This window comes from Panthera onca, chromosome B4 (genome assembly GCF_046562875.1).
Source record: "Panthera onca isolate mPanOnc1 chromosome B4, mPanOnc1 haplotype 2, whole genome shotgun sequence".
NCBI classification, from domain to species: domain Eukaryota; kingdom Metazoa; phylum Chordata; class Mammalia; order Carnivora; family Felidae; genus Panthera; species Panthera onca.
In genome coordinates, this window is record NC_138345.1 from 140,662,082 (window position 1) to 140,682,889 (window position 20,808).

Genomic DNA, 20,808 nt, shown 5'->3' on the forward strand with positions numbered 1-20,808 from the left:
GCAGGGGAAGCTCCCACAGGACACCTCCAGGCCCCACGGGCAGGACTCCCGCTCGCTGCAGCAGCAGTGGGCACGGTGACCAGAGACCGAGCTGCCCAGCTCGCTCAATTCTCCCTGAGGGCCGACCAGCCGGAAGGAAGGGAAAGAGAGAGCGAGGGGAGGGGGGAGGCCGGGTAGAAACCCAGAAAAGAAAGATGCTAACGAGCGAAGGAGGCTTCACACATCCTCCAGCTGGGCCGCGCGCCTCGCACAGGGTTCCTTCCTGCGCCCGTGCCCGGCCCGAGACCCCCGGTCCTTTTGGGCCGGTACTGTGCCTGCCGAAGGCGGGATCGGAATCTCTGTCCACGTAAGTCATCGGCAGGTGCCGCAGGCGAAGTACCCTGCCCCGCGGCCGCCCTTGGCATCGTTCACACCTACCCACGGGGCCGGGACGGGCAGGGAGGCGTCCCTGCCAGCTGCAGCCAGCTCCAGGAGGGGCACCGGGCGGCTCCTCCCGGGGCGTCTGGCTCGGACTTACAGGAGGGGGTGGGCAGGGTGGGGCACATCTCCTCCACGTGTTGGTGTTTGGGCTTTTGTTTGGAAAAAGGCTGAACCGATGCTTCCAGCTCCTCCACAAGAGTTAAGTGACACACAAGGGTGCAGCGATCTTTCTGCGTTCCAAAATGACCGCTTAGCAGAACTCCGTCCGAGGTGAACAAGAGAAAGTGATTAGGGTCCAAAGAGTGAGCTACCCAGCGTGTTAGTAGTTAGAGTGAGAACCTGGAAAACAGCGAAAAAGCCATTTAGTCTGACCGGGGGCGCCGCCCTGAGCAGCCGAGGAGGAACGCGACTCCCTCTCGGTCTCTCTGCGTCTCTGTCTCTGTGTCTCTCTCCTGGACTGTCTGTCTCTCCTTGTCTCCGTCTCTCTCCGTCTCTGTGTCTGTTTCTTTGACTGTTTTTTGTCTCTGTGTCTCTCCCTGTCTCGTCTGTCTCTCCTTGTCCCTCAGTCTCTCTCTCTCCTTGACTCTGTCCCTCTCTCTGTCTCTCCCACGCACACACACACCACGTGCACACAGCGGGAGTCTCGGGAGCAGAGACCAGAAGCAGGAAAGCGCCGGCCCGGAAGCCCGTTCTGGGAATCACAGAAGCGTCAGGGAAGAAGGAAGCGGGGGACGGAGCGCAGGCCCCAGGCGACGTGGCACCGGAAGAGCGGAGTCGGGGGCTCTAACCCCGGCCCGCGGCGCCGCCCACAGCTCAAGAGCAGGGAGCCCCCGGGGGGGGGCCGAGTGTCTCCAAACGAAGGGATCTGTGTTCACTCTAACTCGGAAATCTTGCGGCGTGCTGTGGGACGCCAGAAGAACCCCTACAAGGCAGAGCGCACGGATGAATCTTTGGAAAAATCACAAGGTTCAGAACAATTCGAGTCCTCAGATGGCGGAGAGCGCCGCTCGGAGCGAGCGATCCGGGGCGCGCAGAGAGCACGGAGGCGGAGGTGAGGTGGAGCCAGAAATGGGAGCCGGATGCGCAGCGTCAGGCCCGCGTGCGGAGCAGGTCCTGGTGCTACTAAGACTCCCGGGCCGCACGGGAGGGCGACAGGGCTCATCCCGCGTCCACCGTATCTACTGCCAGTCTGGAACAAGAAAGCAAACACCCCCGTGTCAGTCAGGCTCCGGACCGCGGCCGGCTCGCGGACGCTCCTGCGGGAGCCGCGGCAGCGCCAGAAACCTGCGGGGCCCCCGCTCAGAGGCCGGCCGGCGGAAGGAGGGGCGCTCCGCGCCGGTGCCCGCGAAGCCCCCGGCAGCGCGGCCGCGGCGGGACCCGCCTGGCACACGAGGGCGGCCGCGGGGCCCCCGCGGACCACTCCCCCGACGGCGCGCCCGATCGGCAGCTCAGCCCCGGGCCCGGCGCGCTCCCGGCTCGCCTCCTCGCGCCGCGACCGGACCCCGGTGCGCCCCCCCCCCCCCCCCGCACCGCACGCGGGAGACGAGCTCCGTCCGCCGTCCACGAAGCCCCCGCGCGGCCGCACGTCGCTCAGAAACAAAACAGGCTTTGACAAATTATTTTCAAAGGACCGGCTCGGTATCCACCCATCCAAATACAAGCACGTGAACACAGAATTTCTATAAAATTAAAGATGCAATCAAGGTAGAACTTACAAACCATCACTTGGGCAACAAAAAGAATTCAACCGTGCGCCGCGGAGCAGGAAGCGCGACCCCTCGCCCGCACCAGAAACCACGCTGACGCTCGGGCGGCCGAAGGCGCTCCCGCGTCTCGATGTGACGGGTGGACCAGCACGCACCGCAGGCCTCGGTCCGCGGCGAGAGCCCAGAGGACAGGCACGTCCAGTCCCACCTCCGGGAAGAGGCGACAGAGGCACAGCCAGCGTCCTCGCGCGACGCAAGGGTGACAGCGGTCTAGCGGAACTGGCGGGGCCTCCTCGGCTTTCATCTGGAGGGGACACGGAGGCTGTGCCAGAACACAGGCCGCCTCCCTCCAACCCAGCACAGGGGAGACCCCGAAAGAGCCACTACCGCGGCACGTGAGCGGGAACCTCCCGGTGAATTCGACAAATTTAAGTTGCAAAAGCTCAGCAGTGACGCGACCTCGCGTCATTTCCGCAGACAGCGGTCCTCCCCCTACACGCGCCCACAGAACCACAGAACAGTGAGAAACGTCACCACGTGCTTTGAGCAACTGCCCAAAGGGGCGCCTGGAGCCCACGGGCAGGCCCCTCGCAGCCCCGGGCGCGCGCCACCGGCACCCCCCGCGCACGTCCCTCCGGGCGGGCTCCGTGAGCCAGACGCCGCCGCGCACGCACCATCGGGTTCCCGGGGTGCACGGGGCGTGCAACGCGACCACGCCGGGCCGCCCCCGCCCCCCCCCCCCCCCAGCCAGCCCGTGACGGCGCCACCCTGGAGGACGCTGCGGCGTCTGGCTTCTCGTCTGGGGATAAAGAGGCCCCTGGACGGTCGGCTGCGAACGAGGGCCCAGCCACTCCGCGACACCCTGGGGGAGAGAAGGCGGCGCCGTGGCGCTCCGTGGCATTTACCTGTGTCCAGGCGCTTTCCCGGGGACCCCTCCTCCACCTCGGAGTCGCCGCAGGTGCTCCGCGACCTTTTTCTTGGCTGCAGAAGAGTCTCCAACCTCGGAAGGACTACAGACAAAAAGGTTTTGGTCCCTAGCTGAGGAGAAGTTGGCTGGGTTTCAGTGTTCTTGGCAGACTTTGGGGGGCTTACACTTTTCGATTTGCAGAAGAGAACAGAAGTGCGTCTGTTTACATCGCTTGATGGCTCCGCCACCGCGGAGGCCGCCGCCGCCGGCGCATCGCCACTACTGGCGAGGGTGGGCTCTGGAGGGTGTCCGATTACCAGTGCGCTCTGAGTGCAAGTGCTATGTGATTCATTATCAAATGTGACTCTTTTGAATAGTTTACTCTGCTCTGGGTTCAGTTCTACTGGTTTGAGGGTTGGTGGTTCTGAATTAGTCTCCGAGTTTGAAGGAAGAGGTAATGCATCTGATGGTTCAAGTTTAGGGGGAGATTTATCTCCTGAAAAAATTATAAATAAAGTGATTTTTGAAAACTGATAATTATAAAATCTATTATAAAACTTACTACAAATGTGAAGTCCACCAAAACACTAATTCAATTAGGAAACAAAGCATCACACATACTGGCTGCAAGCAGTGAAGGGCCCGTCGGGTCACACTGTGTGCGCTTCCCTAACACCAAAGACTGCGGTGGCCTGGCGCCCCGGGTCCGGGTGCGCAGGTGTAGAAAGCTCCTCTCTGAAAACAACTGTGAACGACTCCGTCACATATGTCGACAGTAACACATCATTCGAGTTCATGACAATTTCTGCGACCAACAATTCACTTACCTTGAGGAAGAAAAACGGTTCACTCAACTAGGGAGTCTAACGCGGCATTCCCACACAGTCCTGACCTGGGTCACGCGGTCAGCAAACAGGAGGACACGAGCGTGTCCGTGTGATTTCTGACCGGGGTGTCCTAAGTCGATGATAAACCCATCTGACGAGTGGCGAGTGGCTGTGAACGGCTCAGGGAAGCAGGAAAACCCGCACTCAGCTCTCCAGATCCTTCACCCTCTATGCCACGTTCTGCCATGTTCTACTCTGGGCAGTTTTTCTAGAATCTGACTTTAAAACTAAGAAGTCTTTAGAAGATGACTACTTTAGCCTCATTTAAAAGGCTTCTTGATGCTACCGACATAAACACAAGAAGCCTGAAAAGCCCAGAGAACACGACTTCATCACCTGGCCCTGGGAGGTCGGTCTGCTGGCCACCAGGGCCCGGAGAGGAGGCCCTCCGGCGGCGGCGAGGCAGGCTGGCCGGCAAGGGCACAGCCTCTAGGACCAGCCGCTGCCTGGGGCTACAAGACACGTGACCTACAACCAAGAATAACAATTCATACGATCTAAGTCGATATATTATCACTAGGTATAGTATTTATTTCATTGAACCTGCAAACTGCCCCAAGGCCACTTGAAAAAATACAAGTCAGTACATCCAATCCAGTCATCCTGAAAACGGGAAGCTACTAAGTTCCGCTTCCGTCTCAGAGCAAACGTTTTGAGAATCCTCCCTTAACAATGTGACAGGTGCCTCAGCTCTGCGGGGCCACTCGAAGCTTGCCGGGCACGTCACAGGTGACCCAAACACCACGGGAGCGTGTCCTCAGCAGAAAGCCGTATTAAGGGTCCGTGGCCGCACCGCTGCCCAGCAAACCGCGAGGCACGCTGGCGTGAAGTGAGAGCCTTCCTGCTCGTCACTTCAAAGTCACCAACAGGTTTAGGCAAACAGCATTTACAAACCCCCCACCCGCAGGGGGCGCTCAGCAAACGGGACCCGCATGGCACAAAGAGCTGCTCCGGGAAAGCTGCTCCCACAACCGGGAGCCGGGGCGGGGCACTCTCACGAGGAGCCTCGGCCACCCCTTCCCCGCGCACCGCCTCGGCTCACCCGCCACCTCCCGTCCCCGCCTCCAGCCTCTCCTGGGGCCCGCACACCAGGCCCCGTCCTGACCCTGCACCAGAGCACCTGCCCCCTCCCTGTGGCCTATGTCCTCGGCGACACCAGGCGGTGACCGCTAGAGGCCGAGGGAGCGTCGTCCCTCGCCAGGCTCTCTGGGCCCCTCTTCACGAGCCATCTCCACGCTACCAGTTGGGACTCCCATCCTGGCTCAGGCCCCCGGCCTGCCTGCTCCTGCCTGGGCAGCACCACCCCAAGTGCCCACGTCCCTGCCAGGCACACAGGGGCCCTGGACCACCGAGGTCACCCACCCCTTCTCCAGCCTCTCATGCTAGGCCCATACTGGGCGTTCTCCTGCCCTCGCGTCCCTCGCCAGGAGCAAAGGTCGAGGCCTCATCAGAAGGGCCTCCCTACCCCTCCTTCTACCCAAAGGCAGCCTGGGGCACAGCCATGACCACTCTGCTTGTCCATCGTCCCTGCTCTGCGGTCGGCCTGGGCAGCTCACTGGAAGCATCTCTGGGGTATGAACGGGGCAGGCGGAGGGGGCCAGGGGTCAAGGGCTACTCAGATGACCAGGTACAAACACCGCCACCTCCAGCTGCGAGACCCAGGTGGGTCGCTGAGCCCCTGAGCCTCACTTTCCTCATCTGTACGGTGAGACAGAAGACAGCACCGGTGCCTGGTGAACCCCACGGCACCCCATCAGCCAACACCCTGCGCTGCCCGGCCCTTCAGAGGCGGCATCCCGGTCAGGACCCTGAGCAGAAACCATACTGGAGTTCGTAACAAGTATGAACGTGGGGCACCTGGGGGGGTGCCCAGTCAGGTAAGCGTCCGACTCTTGATTTCAGTTCAGGCCATGAGCTCCCGGTTCGTGAACTGGAGCCCTGTGTCAGGCTCTGTGCTGAGATTCTCTCTCTCTCGTGCTCTCTCTCAAAATGAATAAACAAACTTTTGAAAAAATAACAAATACGAATGTTCTCACGAAAGCTCACGGGCTGCTAAGAATTGTATCATCTTACTGCATCTGAGAGATGCTCAATTACCTTCTAGAATGAACTCTATCCACCTCTCCGTTTGTAAACCTAAGCGACCACTCATTCACAACACAACGGCTCCCCGTTCAGGACGCCTACTTGAAACTAGCTACTCCGGAAAAATCAGCAAAAACGCAGTTACGTCTGCAAGACCAGCTGTTCCCCGGCAACACCGACCGAACGCGTCTGCATCGAAGCCACGGGAAGCTCGGGAAGACTCCAGTGTGAAGCATCGGCCGCTTCCGACCCACAACCGCGCGCCGCCTGACCAGCACCCCTGCCTCGGGCTTCCTCCGCTCGCGATCCCAGAGGGAGAAAGCGAAAGACACAACACCGCAGACCAAGGGAGACCTCTCGTAAACGCGACGGGGCCCTCGCACGCTCCAGTGTCACTCGTGTAGGGAAAGCAGGGCCCCGCAAAGCGCAACCCCGCGGCCGAGCAGAACCCCGGCTGCATCTTCGGGAAGAGAGAAAGGCACGGCCTTGGCCCGTGACGACAGAGCTCAAAGTACGGCCTAGATCCCAGTGACGGGACACGAGAGCCCCGGTCGGCGGCTCGGTGACAGCGCCCTGAGCCCTGCCAGCCCCACAGCTCGTCCTCCCAAAGCCGCGGTCTTCACTGCTCTGCACCCAGCCAGTCACCTGGAACCAGACTCCAGGTAGAAGCGGGCCAAGCGCCCCGAGCAGCTCACGAGCCCACCGGCGCCTTGACGGGGCCTGCGGCGGGGACGGGGCCCACCCAGCTGCGCCATCGGCACGGAGAGCCGAGGCCGGGGCCCTGGCCCCAAAACGGGGGGTGGGAGGAAGGGCTACGCCCCCGGGGACCCCCTTCAGAGGGGGCGCCTCGGCGGGCCCGACCCAGGCACGACCCCCGCCCAGTTACGACGCAGACCGCGTCCTGAGGTGTGCGGATGCCACCGACGTCCCGCACCTGGTCTCTCGGAAGACGCTTGCTTCTGGCCTCACGGGAAGGATGGCGAGCTGCCCTCTACCCCCGCTCACGGTGTCTGCCCTGCCCGTCTTCTCCAACTTCCGCGGGAGGACCCCCCCACCCCCGTCCAGAGGCCCTGCTGCTTCCTCAGGGCCTCCCTGAAGGCGGCCTCGTCCTCCCCAGCACCCTTCCCCCCAGCCACGAGGGAGACACCCTTTCTGCGTGTTTACGCACTTTTAACAAGAGACCTGATGCTCCACACGGATTCCAGGCCGTCTTTTGTTAGACCTCACCGCCATCTTCCTTCAGAATGACCCCGGCACCACAGAGCAGCAAACGTGGGCTGCAGTGGAGGGCGCCCGCCCGGTGGGGACCCCGAGCCGTGCACCGAGACGGCCGGACGACTGGGGAAGACACCGCGTCCGGACCAGCCCTCCCGACGACCGTGAATGACCAGTCGACAAGCTTTCCCCCAACTCACTCTGTTCAGGGCAAGTAACGTGCCAAGAGTGGTTTTTCCACGACGAGCGAAAGAGCAGCTCAGCCGGAGCGCCTGTCGGGCAGCGGGAGGGGGTGGACAGAAGGGAGGAAGACACACACCCCACTGCAGGCCTAATGACTGCGGCTGCCCTGACCCCCAAGGGCAATGTGGGTGCCAACAGGGCGGGGGGGGGCGGGGGGGGGGGGCAAAGCCCCTGCGAGCAAGTGCTCAGACCTGTCCTTCCTTCCCCGGCGAAGAACGCGGCCCCTCCTCTCGTCCCCCACAAGGGAGGACCGAGAGCCTGCATCTGTCACTCGGGGGGCCCAGGCCAAGGCCCTGTGAGCGGAAACAAACCAGGCCTGGTGTGAGGGGAAGCCGCACAAGTCTCAGCTGTGCGCACAAGCGGCCACTCCCAGGAGAAAGAGGAGCTCGAGGGCCGGAGCCGCCCCGCGGGGCAGCGCCACAGGGGGACCGGGTCAGGTTCAGGGGGACGGAAGGTCATCACCAACGGCCCCCTCCTGGGACTGGCTGCACGCGGGGCCGCCCCCGCCGACAGACGCCCACGGCCCGCGTGAGCCCTTTTCCCACGAGCCAACTAGAACAACTTCGCGCGCCTGTCCCGCTGCTCTTGCGGTCCGAGTTTGGACGCGCCGAGAGAAAGCTCGGACTCTGAGCCGAACCGCCAGCAGCCGGTGTGAGATCTCACTGCGCCTTCCCTTCCGGGACACCGAACGGGGCGGACTCTACGATCAGGAGAGCGCAGGACAGCGAGGAGCTGCTTCTAGCAGGTTCCACCAGGTTCCAGGTGCTCAAACCACTGACAGCGCGTGTCCCGAGCACAAGGCCCGCCACCTACAGCCACCGGGGCGGAGGTTCACGTGAGCACGGGGGGGGGAAATGCGCTTCTTCCCAACTACTTCCTATCCACGGACCCGTCCCCAGTGTCCAGCTCCTCTCCCGGACGTACGCCCCAGTTAAGGTCGCCAGCTGTCACCGCTGGGTGTGTGACACGTCGGAGGCCCACCAGGCAGCTCCAGGTCAGCTCCCCCGCTCCCTGGCGACGGCGTGTGCGTCACCGTCCACCCTGTGGACGCCAGAGGGGAGGATTCACGTGACAGTGGCATCACGGCCCTCTCGGGAGCTGCTACGACCAACAAAAACAGCCATCACTCTTGTCACAGAAGCCACGTCTACCCTACGACCATTCTGGGAGGCGTACGAGGCCTAAACCACCGTTTCTAAATAGTCTTTCAGCAACGAGTTGGAAAAAGAGGGCTTATTCTGGGTCTTCAACTTTGTGACCACCTAAAGGCCGAGATGCAGCACGGTGGCACCGACTGTGACAGGAAACCAGCCCGGTGGGGACCCCGGGCAGGGAGGGACGGACACTGAGCGTGTGCTTACCTTCCTCCCCCGTCTCCTGCCCCAGCTGAGCACTTTCCTCTTCAAAGCTTCCAATACCTGATTCCGCGGGCGGGGGCTGGCTGTGCTGCTGGCTCAGCTTGTTCCGAAGGACCGCGATCTCCTTTTTCAGGAGCTTGGCCCGCTTGCTCCGAGACCCGCTGGACTTCATGGCGCACGTGAGGTCCAGCTTGTCCAGCAGCTCCCTCAGCTGCTCCTCTAGGACCATGTGGGCCCTGTTGGCTGGGTTCAGCAACCTGTCCACTGAAGTCGAAGGACACCCCGTCAGTCATCGGCTACCGGTGCCCCCCGAGACCACCTCGCCAGCACAGGCCCTGCCCGCGGGGAGCCCCACAAGCCCCTCCACGCTCACTCCAAACCCGCGACGGGCACTGCCACAGGGAGACCAGCTTTCACCCCGTGGCTGTCCGGACTCCCCCGGAGGAAAGCTCGTACGCCTGTGGCTGGCCGGCCAGGCACACGGGGCCACAGTGCGCGGAAGGAGGGCTAGCGCCTCTCCCGGCGCGCGCGCGAACCACGCTGTCTGGTGAAGACCGGTGGAAGAGGCCCACCAGGGCCGCCCCCAAGGGAGGCGGGCTCCGCTGACCACAAGCCCGGGGCCACCCGTGCAGACTCTGTTTGGCCACCGCAGCTCCTGTCTGAGCTCACCTCTGGACCCAGACCGCCGTGTGGCTCTACTAAAACTGGGCCACGCCATACGCTGGTAGTTTTCCATTTCGGGCACGTTTACTACAAAAATCCCTAGGGTTCTTGGTTTCAACAAAACGACAAAACTTATGAAGCACAAAATTACCTTAGATCAGTGAAAGGTGGCCAAGAAAGAAACCACTCTTTAGATCTAAGATAAAATGGGGAGCGAGAGGGAGACAGAAGCCACGGCACAACCACCAGGACCAAGCGGCACCTTCCTCCACAAACAAGTGTTGCTAAAATATCTGTGCTTTTCACGAAGTAACGAGACACCGGTACCGTGAAATAAATACGTAAGGAAGCCTGAAGCACAACAAGCCGGCTTGCAGCCCTGCTGTCTCCAGCACCACTTCACAAATGACAGAGCCTCAAAACCATTCACGTCAACAAAAATCACGTCCTTTGAAGCCCTAAAGATAATGGCCTGGCCTGTGGGCGTCGGCACGGCGTGAAATCGGCCGCTGCCCAAGCAGACTGGATGTGACGTGCATCCCGCTAGCTCGGCCATCTCCCCGCACGAACGCTGAGGAGACACATTAGGACTTCTCAGCCATGAACTTACCCCTAGTGAAACCTGACTGTCAGACTTTTGCTGAGGAAACACCAGTCACCCACTCGCCCGTCTCCTCAAAGACCCGATCCGCGGCAGCCTGCGAGCCCCTTCTTATTCCAGGGAGGTGGCCTAGCGGCTGCGGCGTGGTGGCCAGAGCAAGGCACAGGGACCAGCCCCCGTCCCCAAGGACGGGAACAAGTGAACAGACAGACCACCGTGCCGCACCTGGGCCACACGCCCGCGCTCGGAAGCCCGCGCGGCCGGAGTCTAGCGGGCTCGGCACACGGCCACTCCTGAGGCCTTTCCTCAGCCACAGGCATCCTCGGAAGCAGACTGGGGCCCGCCCAGGGTGCAAACCCCAGCTGACCTGCTTCTCGGCCTGTAGCAGGCAGACCTAGGCTGTCCCCACTGCCCACACGGGTCCCTCTAGGTTCCTGAAACGTGCCCGCTGGGAACAGAAAGGTGCTAGGCGTGCAAAATACACAGCACGTGGTAAAGACAAAGTAAACGCCCGTGAAAAATATGCTCGGCAATTTTTACGTGGATGGCGTGCTAAAAGCACGGTACTTCGGGAGTGCTGGGTTAAAAACACGTCTAGGAAAGTCAATTCCTTCCCCTCCTCACAAGGCTACTAGCAAACGTGCAGTACGCGTGCGGCCCGCGCGCTAGCCCCGCCGGGCCTCGCGGACACAGCCTGCGGGGAAGGACACTCGCCCGCCTGCGCCCGCGCCCGGGGCTGGTGCTTACCGTCTTCCCAGGAGAAAGGCCGCCGAGGGGCCGCAGCAGGCCGCTCGGGCAGGTGCATCCCCGAGGCCTCCTCGAAGCCGATGCTGTCGGCCTGGCGCCTGGCCTGCCTCAGAACAACACCGCCCTGATCGCGCAGCCTCACGGCGGCTCTATAAAACACCGTGTCCTTGGCATTGTACTTCATGCAGTTATCTACAATGAGATTAAAATCCTCCTCAAACTCAGTGAGGTGTCTATACCCTTGAGCTTCTAACCGTTTCCTCATTGTGGCAAAGTCCATGGGATGTTTAATGTGATCCAAATAATCTGGTACCTAATTTCAGGGAGGAAAAATAATCGTTTACAAACAAAGAAGGACGCTTATTCATCCTACACAAGCAATACACCCGCCACGTAACACACGAGACACGCGCACGCACACGCGCACGGCCCTGGGGACTCTTGCACCCCCGGGGGCGGCGCCGACAGGCGCCACGTATAGACCCCACGTCCCGCCAGGGGCCCCGCTCACTCAAGCTCCTTAAACCCAACACACGGCAACCGGTGCGCTCATCTGCGCGGACAGCCGCCAACCGGCTGCTGCCCGGCTGCTCGCTGAGAGGCGACTTGCACCTCTCGTTTTCACTGTCTTAACGAGACAGAGCTTAAGCCCACGTCCGGTAGAAACCGACGCCTAGCGGCTGAGCAGGCTAACGCGCTACCTAGGGAACGGGTACCGGAGAAGCCGCGGGGCGACCCCGACGCCAGCGCGTGAGCACCCACCTCCTTCAGGCTCACCGGCTGGGCGAATATCCGAGCCGGGTCCTTCTCCTGCAGCTGGTCCAGCACGGAGCGCAGCAGCACCGTGAGCGGCGTCAGCCGCAGCTCCAGGGCCATCTGCTCTACCTTCACCTGCGAACACGGCCCGCGGTCACGCGGGCGCGCCCCCCGCACCGCCCGCCGGGGAAGGCCGCGCCCCACCCCCCACCGCGGCCTCTCCCCAGGCGCGCGCCCCGCGCCGTGCCCCCCGCCCCCCGGCCGCCTCCGGGCTGGGGGCCGACGCCCCCCCCTCGCCCCGCCGCCCGGAAGCCCTCACGCTGCCCGCGGGGACCCTGCGAGGGGCGCCGGGCCTCACCTGCTCCCGCTTGAGCTTCTCCCGCTTGCGCAGGAGCTCGATCAGCAGCCGCGCGCGCTCCAGGTCGTGCCGCAGCCGCTGCCAGTACTTCAGCTTCTCTTTGGCAGCTTGAATCTCCTCGTCGTTTTCTCTCTGAGGAAATTAACCGGAAGTCGGCCTCAGACCCTCCCGGGGGAGCCGCCGACCGTGCCGGCCCCGCGAGCCGGCCGGGGCGCCCACCCAGCGCGGACTCGCCCCGCGGGGCGCCACGGGGTCTCCGCGGGCCAAAGGGGCGTCTGCCGGCCCCGCTGGGCCAGGGGGAGACCCCGCGCGCGCGCACGGACACGGGCATCCCGACCCCGGCACCGGAGCAGGGGTCATGGGAAACCGGGAGTGGCCGGGACAGCCCGGGGAGCAGAGCCCGGGGCCGAGACTGCTGCAGGGGAGTGGGGGGGCGCCCACGCCCAACGGCTCTGAAACCGGCGGCCCGTGGTCGCCACTCGGTGCTTCCTTGGAGGAACACACGTGCCACCCACCTCAGACGACCATCCCTACTCCGGTGTCTTCAAACACAGAAACGCCACCCCCAAAACGCAAAGAGGCGGAAGGCGGCAGACAGCACACCGACGGCAGCCCTGCCCGGCGCACCTCCGACCGCAGCGCCAGGAAGAAACGCTCGGGCTACGACACCAGACAGGGCCACCAGTGAGCAGGCCCGTGGCAGCCGAGGACGTCCCCGTGACGGCCAGAGAGGACTTCCCCGCACGGGGGGTGGGGGGACACTCCACCTCCAGAAAGTTACAACCCAAGGCCCCCCGTGCTCCCATCCAAGTGTCCCTCACTGCCTGGCCCGGCGCCGGGCCCTCCTCCAGGCTCCCCCGCAGCCCACCCTTCCCTCCCTGTCCCTCGAGGTCTGCCCAGGCCGAGGGGCCACCGTCTGCTCCTACGGCGGCCTCCTGTCCTCACCTACAGACCCCACCTTCCACCGCGGCACACGGCGAGCACCACCACGTGCCAGGAGCTGAGACCCCTCTCAGTCTGCGCCTCAGCTGAAGATCACAGCTCTCGGGCAGGCCCGGGGCAGGCGGCGGAGGAAGAGGTGGTCGGGGCGTGGCGAGGGCACCCCTCCACCTGTCCCCGAACCTCAGCTCCACTAAGACGCTCCCATCTGTCCCCATGCGGGCTTCCAACAGCTGCCTGGGGCCTCCAGGCCACAGCAGCCCAGGACTCCTACTGCAACCGCATACGTGTGACCTGGGCCGAGAGAAAGTCCCCACCTCGGCTGGCATCACCTCACCATTCCTGCGGACGGACGCACACCCACGGCCTCGGGCAGGGTGCTCACCATCAGATTCCGGAGCGTGTTCCACACTCATCGAACCCCCTTCTCGCTCTCTCTGGACCACTCTGCCCCTGGAGTCCCCCCCACCCAGACAGAGCTAAAGCAGCACACCCACCAGGCAGGGCTCCATCCCCTGGATGCCCCTCCCTCCTTGTCCGAGCGCAGAGCACCTGCCTCTGAGGCCACAAGCACGGGGCTGCGACACGATGCCCCAACCACAGGGCCTGTGGGCAGACGACCATCAACCAGGCTACGCAGACTCTCCCCACTAGCAAGGGGACAAGAAGGCTGGGCCGGAGCCTCCCCTCCAGGCGCTCTCTGGCTCTAGGGGGAGGCTGCCTCACCATCCATCCGCCAGATGCGAATCACAGAACCTCTTTTAATGTTACTGGAGTCTCAGGTGGGGGTGCGTGGCTGGCTCAGGCAGAAGAGCGTGCGACTCTTGATCTCGGGGTCGTGAGTTCAAGCCCCACGTTGGGTGTAGAGATTATAAAGAAACTTTAAATAAAGGTGTCAGGCATGGAACAGGGCAGTTAGCTAACTCGGCTGGTAGAAAGAGAGTCTCTTCTTGAGGATGTGGGTTCCACCAAGCCCTACGTGGGGCCTGGAGCCTACTTTAAGAAAAAAAAAATTGTAAAAATCTCAGGCATTAAGTTAACATTAACAGCAACTGTATAAACAGCTGGTCAGCAAATAAAAAAGTAGATTTAGAAAACCAAATCCCCCCAAAAGCATCTGAAAATCACCTTGTCCATTAGTCTGAATGAACAGTCTGAAAACATCAACCAAAAGGGTGTTCAGCCTGGTGACCCTACGCAGCAGGAGAGAGCTGGTGGGTGCCACCTGCCGTGTCCCTGCTGCACTCATGCCCCGCACGGGGGACGACAGGGCCACCGCCGAGGGCCGCTCTCCTCACACGACGGCCTGCAGCACAGGACCTGACCCCAATGCGCACGGCTTCACCTACATAAAAGGGCCTGAGTTTCTGGACTCTGCTCTTCAGCAATCTTTGTTTCCTACATAAAAACCTATCCCGGAAGACTCCGGAAAGCAGGAGAAAGGCCAAGTGGTTTCTGGTACCGAAACACTACCAGGAAAGAGAACGCTAGAAGATCACGTTAGCCACCTTCCACCTGACAAATGGGAGGACACCTGGAAGGCGGGGGGGGAGGGAGGGGGGGGCAGGCCAGGCCAGCCCCAAGGGGTGAGGGCCCCAGCACATCTACCCGAGCCAGGGTGCTACCAAGGACGTAAGACCCCAAAGAGGCAGGGCTCCCTGCCCCTAAGGCAGGGTGCACGGAGGAAACCAAGTCGCAGTGCTGAGCCTCACGCCTGCAGCAGCAGGATGGGTGGCGAGAAGCCGTGCCCCCAGCACAGGAGGGGGACTGTGCTGTCCTAAAGCCAGCAGAGAGGAACCAGAGACGCACCTGTGACAGCAGAAGGCACTGCTGGCTCCAGGGCCTGAGAACAAGACAGACAGGAGCCTCGCCCTCCCCCTGCCCACTGACCCTCACCCAAACCAGGATCTCAGGACGGTGAGAACAGGCTCTGGAGGGGGTCGCCATGAAGGTCCCCAGGAAGGTGCCCACAGGGACCCTGCGCTCAAGGCCAGCCCAGAAGAGCCCGGCCGGATCCTCGAAGACTGCCGTGCCCAGCAGCACCCGGGAGGCCAACCTGACGCCCCTCGTCTGCCCGGACGTGAGCGACCTCACCCTCAAACCAGCTCGTCCCGTCCACCCATCTGTCCCCCACCAGGTCAGCCACGGGAGGGAAGGGCTGCCCCTGACCTCCTCCACAGCCCAGCTCAGAGCGGCTGTCCAGAAATACAGACAAAGTTAAACCCTGACATCAAGTATTTCTGAATTTTCAAAACCACGTGAACATCACACCAAGCCCCACATGTTCCGTGCGGAACATTACTGTTCCGGACCCTGCAGAGAAGTCAGCCCCTACAGGGTGACGCAGGAAAGCACCGTCTGGGAGCAGAGGGAGGCAAACAGGGGTGCCTGTGCAAGCCACACGGGGGAGCTTCCGACAACCGTGCCACTAACTCGCCCCCGCAGGCCAAGCCAGGTGCGCTCCAGGGGGTCAACGCTGGAGTCATACAGACTCAAACCCACGCGGTTCCTCATGCCAAGGACGCGAACACTCCCACATGTCATCTTCCTGTCCCTACACACTGATTTCATACGTGGTAGCCCCAGGCCGGCCGCTTCCACTGGCTCACCCGTCCCATGGGCACAAAGCCCCGAAGGGGAACACCAACTCCATTCCCAAAGGGAGGAGGGACACACAGCATGTGATCGAAGCAGCCGTCGCTAACAAAGACCCCCAGTGTGACGTAAGGTTAACCGGGGATCCTGACCCCCAGACCCAAGTGTGTGTGGGATGCACACGGTCCCCAGGGTGGGCAGCACGCTTAAGACACAAGGGATGTATCCACAGCGGTCCGCGACCCCAGTGCACCTCGGGACATTCGCACAGCCGGGCCTCACGTGCACATGCGCCCAGCGTAGCCAAGACTTCAGATTAAGTGGGCCCCCTTCAGTGTACTGGAATGCTCGACCCAGCACCTCTGCCCCAGCCACGCGGGACCGTCCACGGACGTGACTCGGATGGCGCTGCAGGCACCAGGCACTGGCCCGGACCACCACACACTCAGAAGGGCATCGGGCCCAAGAAGCACACCCTTCCTTCCCCCAGATGGAAGAGGGTCAAGAGCAACCCCAGAGAGGCCCGGAATCTTCGATCTAGCTGTGGTTTTCGAAAGTATAAAAAAGATGTTAAGATGCGTAAGGTTTTTTAACCGAGCATTTAAACATGTTCATGTTTCACCTTTTTGTGTCACCATAGGACCAGAAAAAGTCCAGATGACGGGCTCCCTAGGGCTGGCCCCATCCCCCAGGCCAGGGGCAGGGAGGTGGAGAGGGACACGCTCGCCCGGGTCTCCGGCCGTGACCAGAAGGAGGATCGGCAGAGACGGGAGGGCCTCTCCCCGGAGGGGAGAGGGCGAACGAGTTGTCTGCGCGCTCCACGGCCGCACGCTCTCCAGGCCGCGGCTCTACCGCACTGGGAGGGACGGGTTCGCACCTGCTACGGCCGAGCAGCCTCCGGGAAGCTGTGGCCCAAGCCCAGAGCACAGCAGAGGGGCTGACTCCAGCCCGGAGAACCCCACCGACCGGGACCCCGGTGGATCCGGTGTCCAACCGCATCTGCGTCCCCTCCGACACACTCAGCCACCTGGCAACCCAGGATCGAGAGAGAGAGAGAGCATGCAGACAGCCTCCGAGGTGACGGCAGCATGGCAGCCGCAGCCATCCGGCGTGAATGTGTTGGAAGGACAGTCCCCGCACGTGCCCAGAGGGGCGGACAGGCAACGCGGGGGGCCCGCTCTCTGCTGCGTCCTCCGGGCTTCGCAGCCCGAGGCCAATCGCGGACACAGCTCTTCCCCCCTACAGAGCTCCCCTCAACATCAAGTGCGCCAACCCAAAATTTTGGGCGATGCGCCGAAAAGCCATTTTTGTATTCAATTTATTTTTGTGACATCTCACAGAGCCAATTTCTTACTTTCTAAATTCATTCTTTCAGAACTGCTTCACACTATCAGATGGTTCTACAAACCAAATTTACTAAAATTCAACGGCCTGTTTCATTTTGCTTTTAAAAAGCAACTCCTGGGGCGCCTGGGTGGCTCAGTCGGTTGAGCGTCCGACTTCGGCTCAGGTCACGATCTCACGGTTCGTGAGTTCGAGCCCCGCGTCGGGCTCCGGGCTGATGGCTCAGAGCCTGGAGCCTGCTTCCGATTCTGTGTCTCCCTCTCTCTCTGCCCCTCCCCCGTTCATGCTCTGTCTCCCTCGGTCTCAAAAATAAATAAACATTAAAAAAAAATTAAAAATAAATAAATAAATAGAAAAAAAAAAGCAACTCCTGGAGCGCCCGGGGGGCCCAGTCAGACTCTTGGTTTCAGTTCAGGTCATGATCTCACGGTTTCCTGAGCTGGGGGCCCGCATCGCGCTCTATGCTGGCAGCACGGAGTCTGCTTGGGATTCCTTCTCTCTCCCTCTCTCTGTCCCTCCGCTGCTCGCACTGTCTCGCTCCAAAAAATAAATTAAGAAGCTTAAGAAAAAAAAGCAAGCCCCGTTTCTTCTCGCTCACCCAGCTTTCCTCTCCTTCCCCGCCCACTGCGGTCACCGCGAAACGGCCTTCAGAGCAAAGCCCTGAAAACGAACCACTCCTTGCACATATCCAAACCCCAACTCCCAGCCCAGCACACAGGCATGCGTCCGAGGGGCCCAGGCCTCACCTCCCGTGGCTCCCACCCGACGTGGCCAGCACGGTAATGACTTCCCTGGGCGTCCCCAACATGTCCAGACACACGAGGTGACACAGACAGAGGAGAGTCGTTCGCACAACCCGCAGCTGAGACAGCCCAGGGCACACAGGGTCCTCCTGCACTTCTACAAGCGGCCCGGACCGGGGCTCGCGGACGGGGAGCCTGGGGCCTGGGGCCTGACGGGCTGGCAACACGCGCAGCCTCCAGCAGGCGCTGCTCCCGGGGGTCGCAGGGACCGCTCAGCGCATCAGGAGGGCAGGCGACGCTGAGGGCGGAGGACCACGTACCTGCTGCGTGCTCCTCTGGGACTGCAGGCTGGACTGGAGTCGCCGCAGCAGGGGGGCGCCGTTCCTCGACAGCCTTTTGAGCAGCCAGTAGCTGTGGGCTCTCTCCACAAACTGCTTCTTCCGCTGAATGGCCACCTGATTCGCAATCCTATTTAATCTAAAACACGGAAAAACTCAGAGTTTAGCTTCAAAGGAGCGCATGAACGTTTCATCGTAGAAACTAGAAATGACGGGGTCGCTCTTCACAGACCGCCGTCCACACCTTCGCGGCCACTCTCAGCCACGCACACTGCTGTCTCATGCTGTCCCCCGTCTGCTGGGCCCAGCCCGACCTGCAGCCGCCCACAGCCTCCACCCGCTGCTAACTCACTCGAGGGCCTACCAGACCAGACACGGAAATACGCCGAGCAAACCTCTCAGGTCCTTACGCGTTATGTAGGCCACACGTGCCGACCGCATCCAGCGACCGATTAAAACTGTTGCCAAGGGCGGGGGTGAGGGGGGCACGGGTGTCCCCTCCAGTCACCTCAAGAGGGAAAGAGAGGGGACAGCTGGGGGCCAGGGCTGACGGTGGCATCTGCAGGACCGTCGGGAGACGGGACCCTTGCAGGGGCCGTAAAATGCAAAGGGTGTGTGAAAACACTTGCGTGGAGGGAGTGCTCACTTCAAAACCCCTCAAAGGCCAGCCAAAGCGTTTCCACAGCCCTGTTATCGTTCCTGCTGAATCAAAGCAATGATTCATCAATTTGACTCACAAGGACACCGAAAGAGAATATAAATTCGGTCATAAACTAAACACTTAATGAAAATACAAATGAAACAAGATGTTCCTCATTGAACACCAAACGTCAAAATGTCAGGACGAAAACGAGAAATTTTAAGGCTGCATTTTTTAGAGAATGCAAATCTAAGTTTTACAAAATAATCGACGACAAAAAGTCAGAACACCCCCAGCTTTGCTGTGTCCAGACCCACAATGGTCTTTCCCTTAAAAACAATGGCTCTACGGGGCACCCGGGGGGCTCAGTCGGCTAAGGGTCCCGCTCTTGGTTTCAGCTCAGGTCATGATCTCACAGTCTGTGGGTTCAAGCCCCACGTCGGGCTCTGTGCCGACAGCATGCAGCCTGCTTGGGATTCTCTCTCTCCTCTCTGCCCCTCCCCCACTCTCTCTCTCAAAATAAATAAACTTTAAAATTAAAAAAAAACAGTAGTTCCAGCTCATTTCCAAGACCGTTCCAAATCACGCTGTCGGTCGGCCTCTGTGCCGAGGTGGTGAAGGGCACGCCTCCTGCACGGCTGCCCTCCTCCTGGCGTAAGACCCACACGCCATGCAGAGAACGAGTACCGTGTCGACTGCAAAGCGCGCGGCTCCAGTGTCTGTCCCACACGGGGACCCGATACCAAGGAACCGGCTTAGGGGACCGGTATCGGGTCCCCGTGTGGGACCCTGTGTCAGACACAGGCCAGGGGCTTTGCCAGAGCGGCCTTGTCAAATCCCAGAGGAAGACACCGAGAGCTTTCTGGGAGCAGATGCAGAACCCGAGCTCGGGTCTGTCCACGGCCTGACCGTGACCACGGGGCCACGGGTCTGCACATTCAAGGACGCTGGGTCTCACGGCCTCAGCAGGAGGCCGGAGGAGGACAGCTGTCGGCAGCAGCCCAGAGCATCTCGGACGTTGCCGAGGGCGCCAGCAGAAGCCTCTGGGGGGCACCTGGATTCTGCTCAAGGCCCTACCCGCAGCGCTCCTCGTCCGCAGGTGGGGTTGTGCAGTCCCGTGCAGTCCCGGGCACCCCGTGGGTGCCGTCTTGGGCGGGGTCTTTGTCTGCTTCACCACCCTTAGCTGAGGCATGATCCGATGCAGTGAGGTGCACGGACCGGACGGACACAGTTCAGAGGATCTGTACATACGCAGACAGGTGTTCTGACACAAGCACACGCTCCGTTATTTCAACGGTCAAACGAGGCAACGTAAATAAGAGTATTTCTTAACAGAAAGAAATGCTGTTTAACAACAGCTCATGAAGATTCTGAACTTCACGAAACAAGCCACCAGACTCAGGATTTCTGAGCCACAATCAGCTCACAGACCTGAGCAACAAGGCTTTGATGAAAACCTATCACAAGGCGTCCCAGGGTATTTGCCGAAAAACCGCAATCTGAGCAGATTCTGCTTCACGAGCTCCAAAGAAGCAGGGCAGGCATGGGGCACCGAGGCAGCGGCACAGGCACCCAGCACGTGCCTCCTAGGACGCAGCGGGGCCAGCCCCGAGCAGACCCCCCTCGGGCCTGCACCCGGCGAGCCCCCGGCCCCACGACCGGCGCACAGCAAGTGGAGGGCGGAGGGACACGCTAAACCACACGAGAAACGCTCCCCACGCAAGCCTGCAAGGGACGGGGCCCCCCTCCCTCAACAGTGGAACTCCAAAGGGAAAGAGACCAAAAGGGGCCGTTACGAGAGGAGAGACAGAAAGGACTCGTGTGACTTTGAAAGCACAGCACAGCCTGGGGTTCAGAAAGAGGGTAAGAAGTTGAGTACCACACGGGTGAAGACAGGGGTAGACCCGGGGACAGGAAGGGGTTGCAGGAAGGGCTGGGGGGCTGCTCTGTCTTCTCCAGCACACGGTGGTAACAAGGGTGTCTACCCTGTAATTATGCACTCGTTTTATGTTTCTTTCTTGTTTTGTTTTTTACTCTGAATATCGTTTTAAGAAATCTGGTATTTGGCAAGGGGGCATCAAAAGGATCAAAAGTTTGATCTTCTCAAGCCTTTCTGAACAGATCTCATACACAACGTGCCTCCAGATGAAAGATAACCAGGCTTCTGGAAAAACTGAGGGAGGACCCAACGAAGGGCAGATGACGAAACATCAGCTTAAAGTGAGCACCTCGGGGGTGCCTGGGTGGCTCATTCAGTTGAGCA

General features: G+C 61.2%; 1 protein-coding gene across 7 annotated transcripts in view; it reads right to left on the reverse strand.

Moving 5' to 3' along the window:
* BRD1 (bromodomain containing 1) overlaps positions 1 to 20,808 on the reverse strand; it is a 43,453-nt gene that overhangs the window by 7,527 nt on the left and 15,118 nt on the right. The window contains exons 3-9 of one of the 7 annotated variants that reach the window (XR_013556593.2): positions 17,888 to 18,044; positions 11,947 to 12,078; positions 11,595 to 11,723; positions 10,833 to 11,145; positions 8,825 to 9,085; positions 3,219 to 3,529; positions 3,032 to 3,136 (exon numbers count right to left, since the gene is read on the reverse strand). Coding sequence is in view for 6 of the 7 variants with exons in the window: in XM_078449276.2 (XP_078305402.1) it covers positions 3,032 to 3,529; positions 8,825 to 9,085; positions 10,833 to 11,145; positions 11,595 to 11,723; positions 11,947 to 12,078; positions 17,888 to 18,044 (1,490 nt within the window). In the remaining variant the exon portion in view is untranslated. Of the gene's footprint in view, positions 1 to 3,031; positions 3,530 to 8,824; positions 9,086 to 10,832; positions 11,146 to 11,594; positions 11,724 to 11,946; positions 12,079 to 17,887; positions 18,045 to 20,808 lie in introns of all 7 variants that reach the window. The other 6 variants (XM_078449278.2, XM_078449276.2, XM_078449280.2 and 3 more) reach the window with 6 other exon arrangements.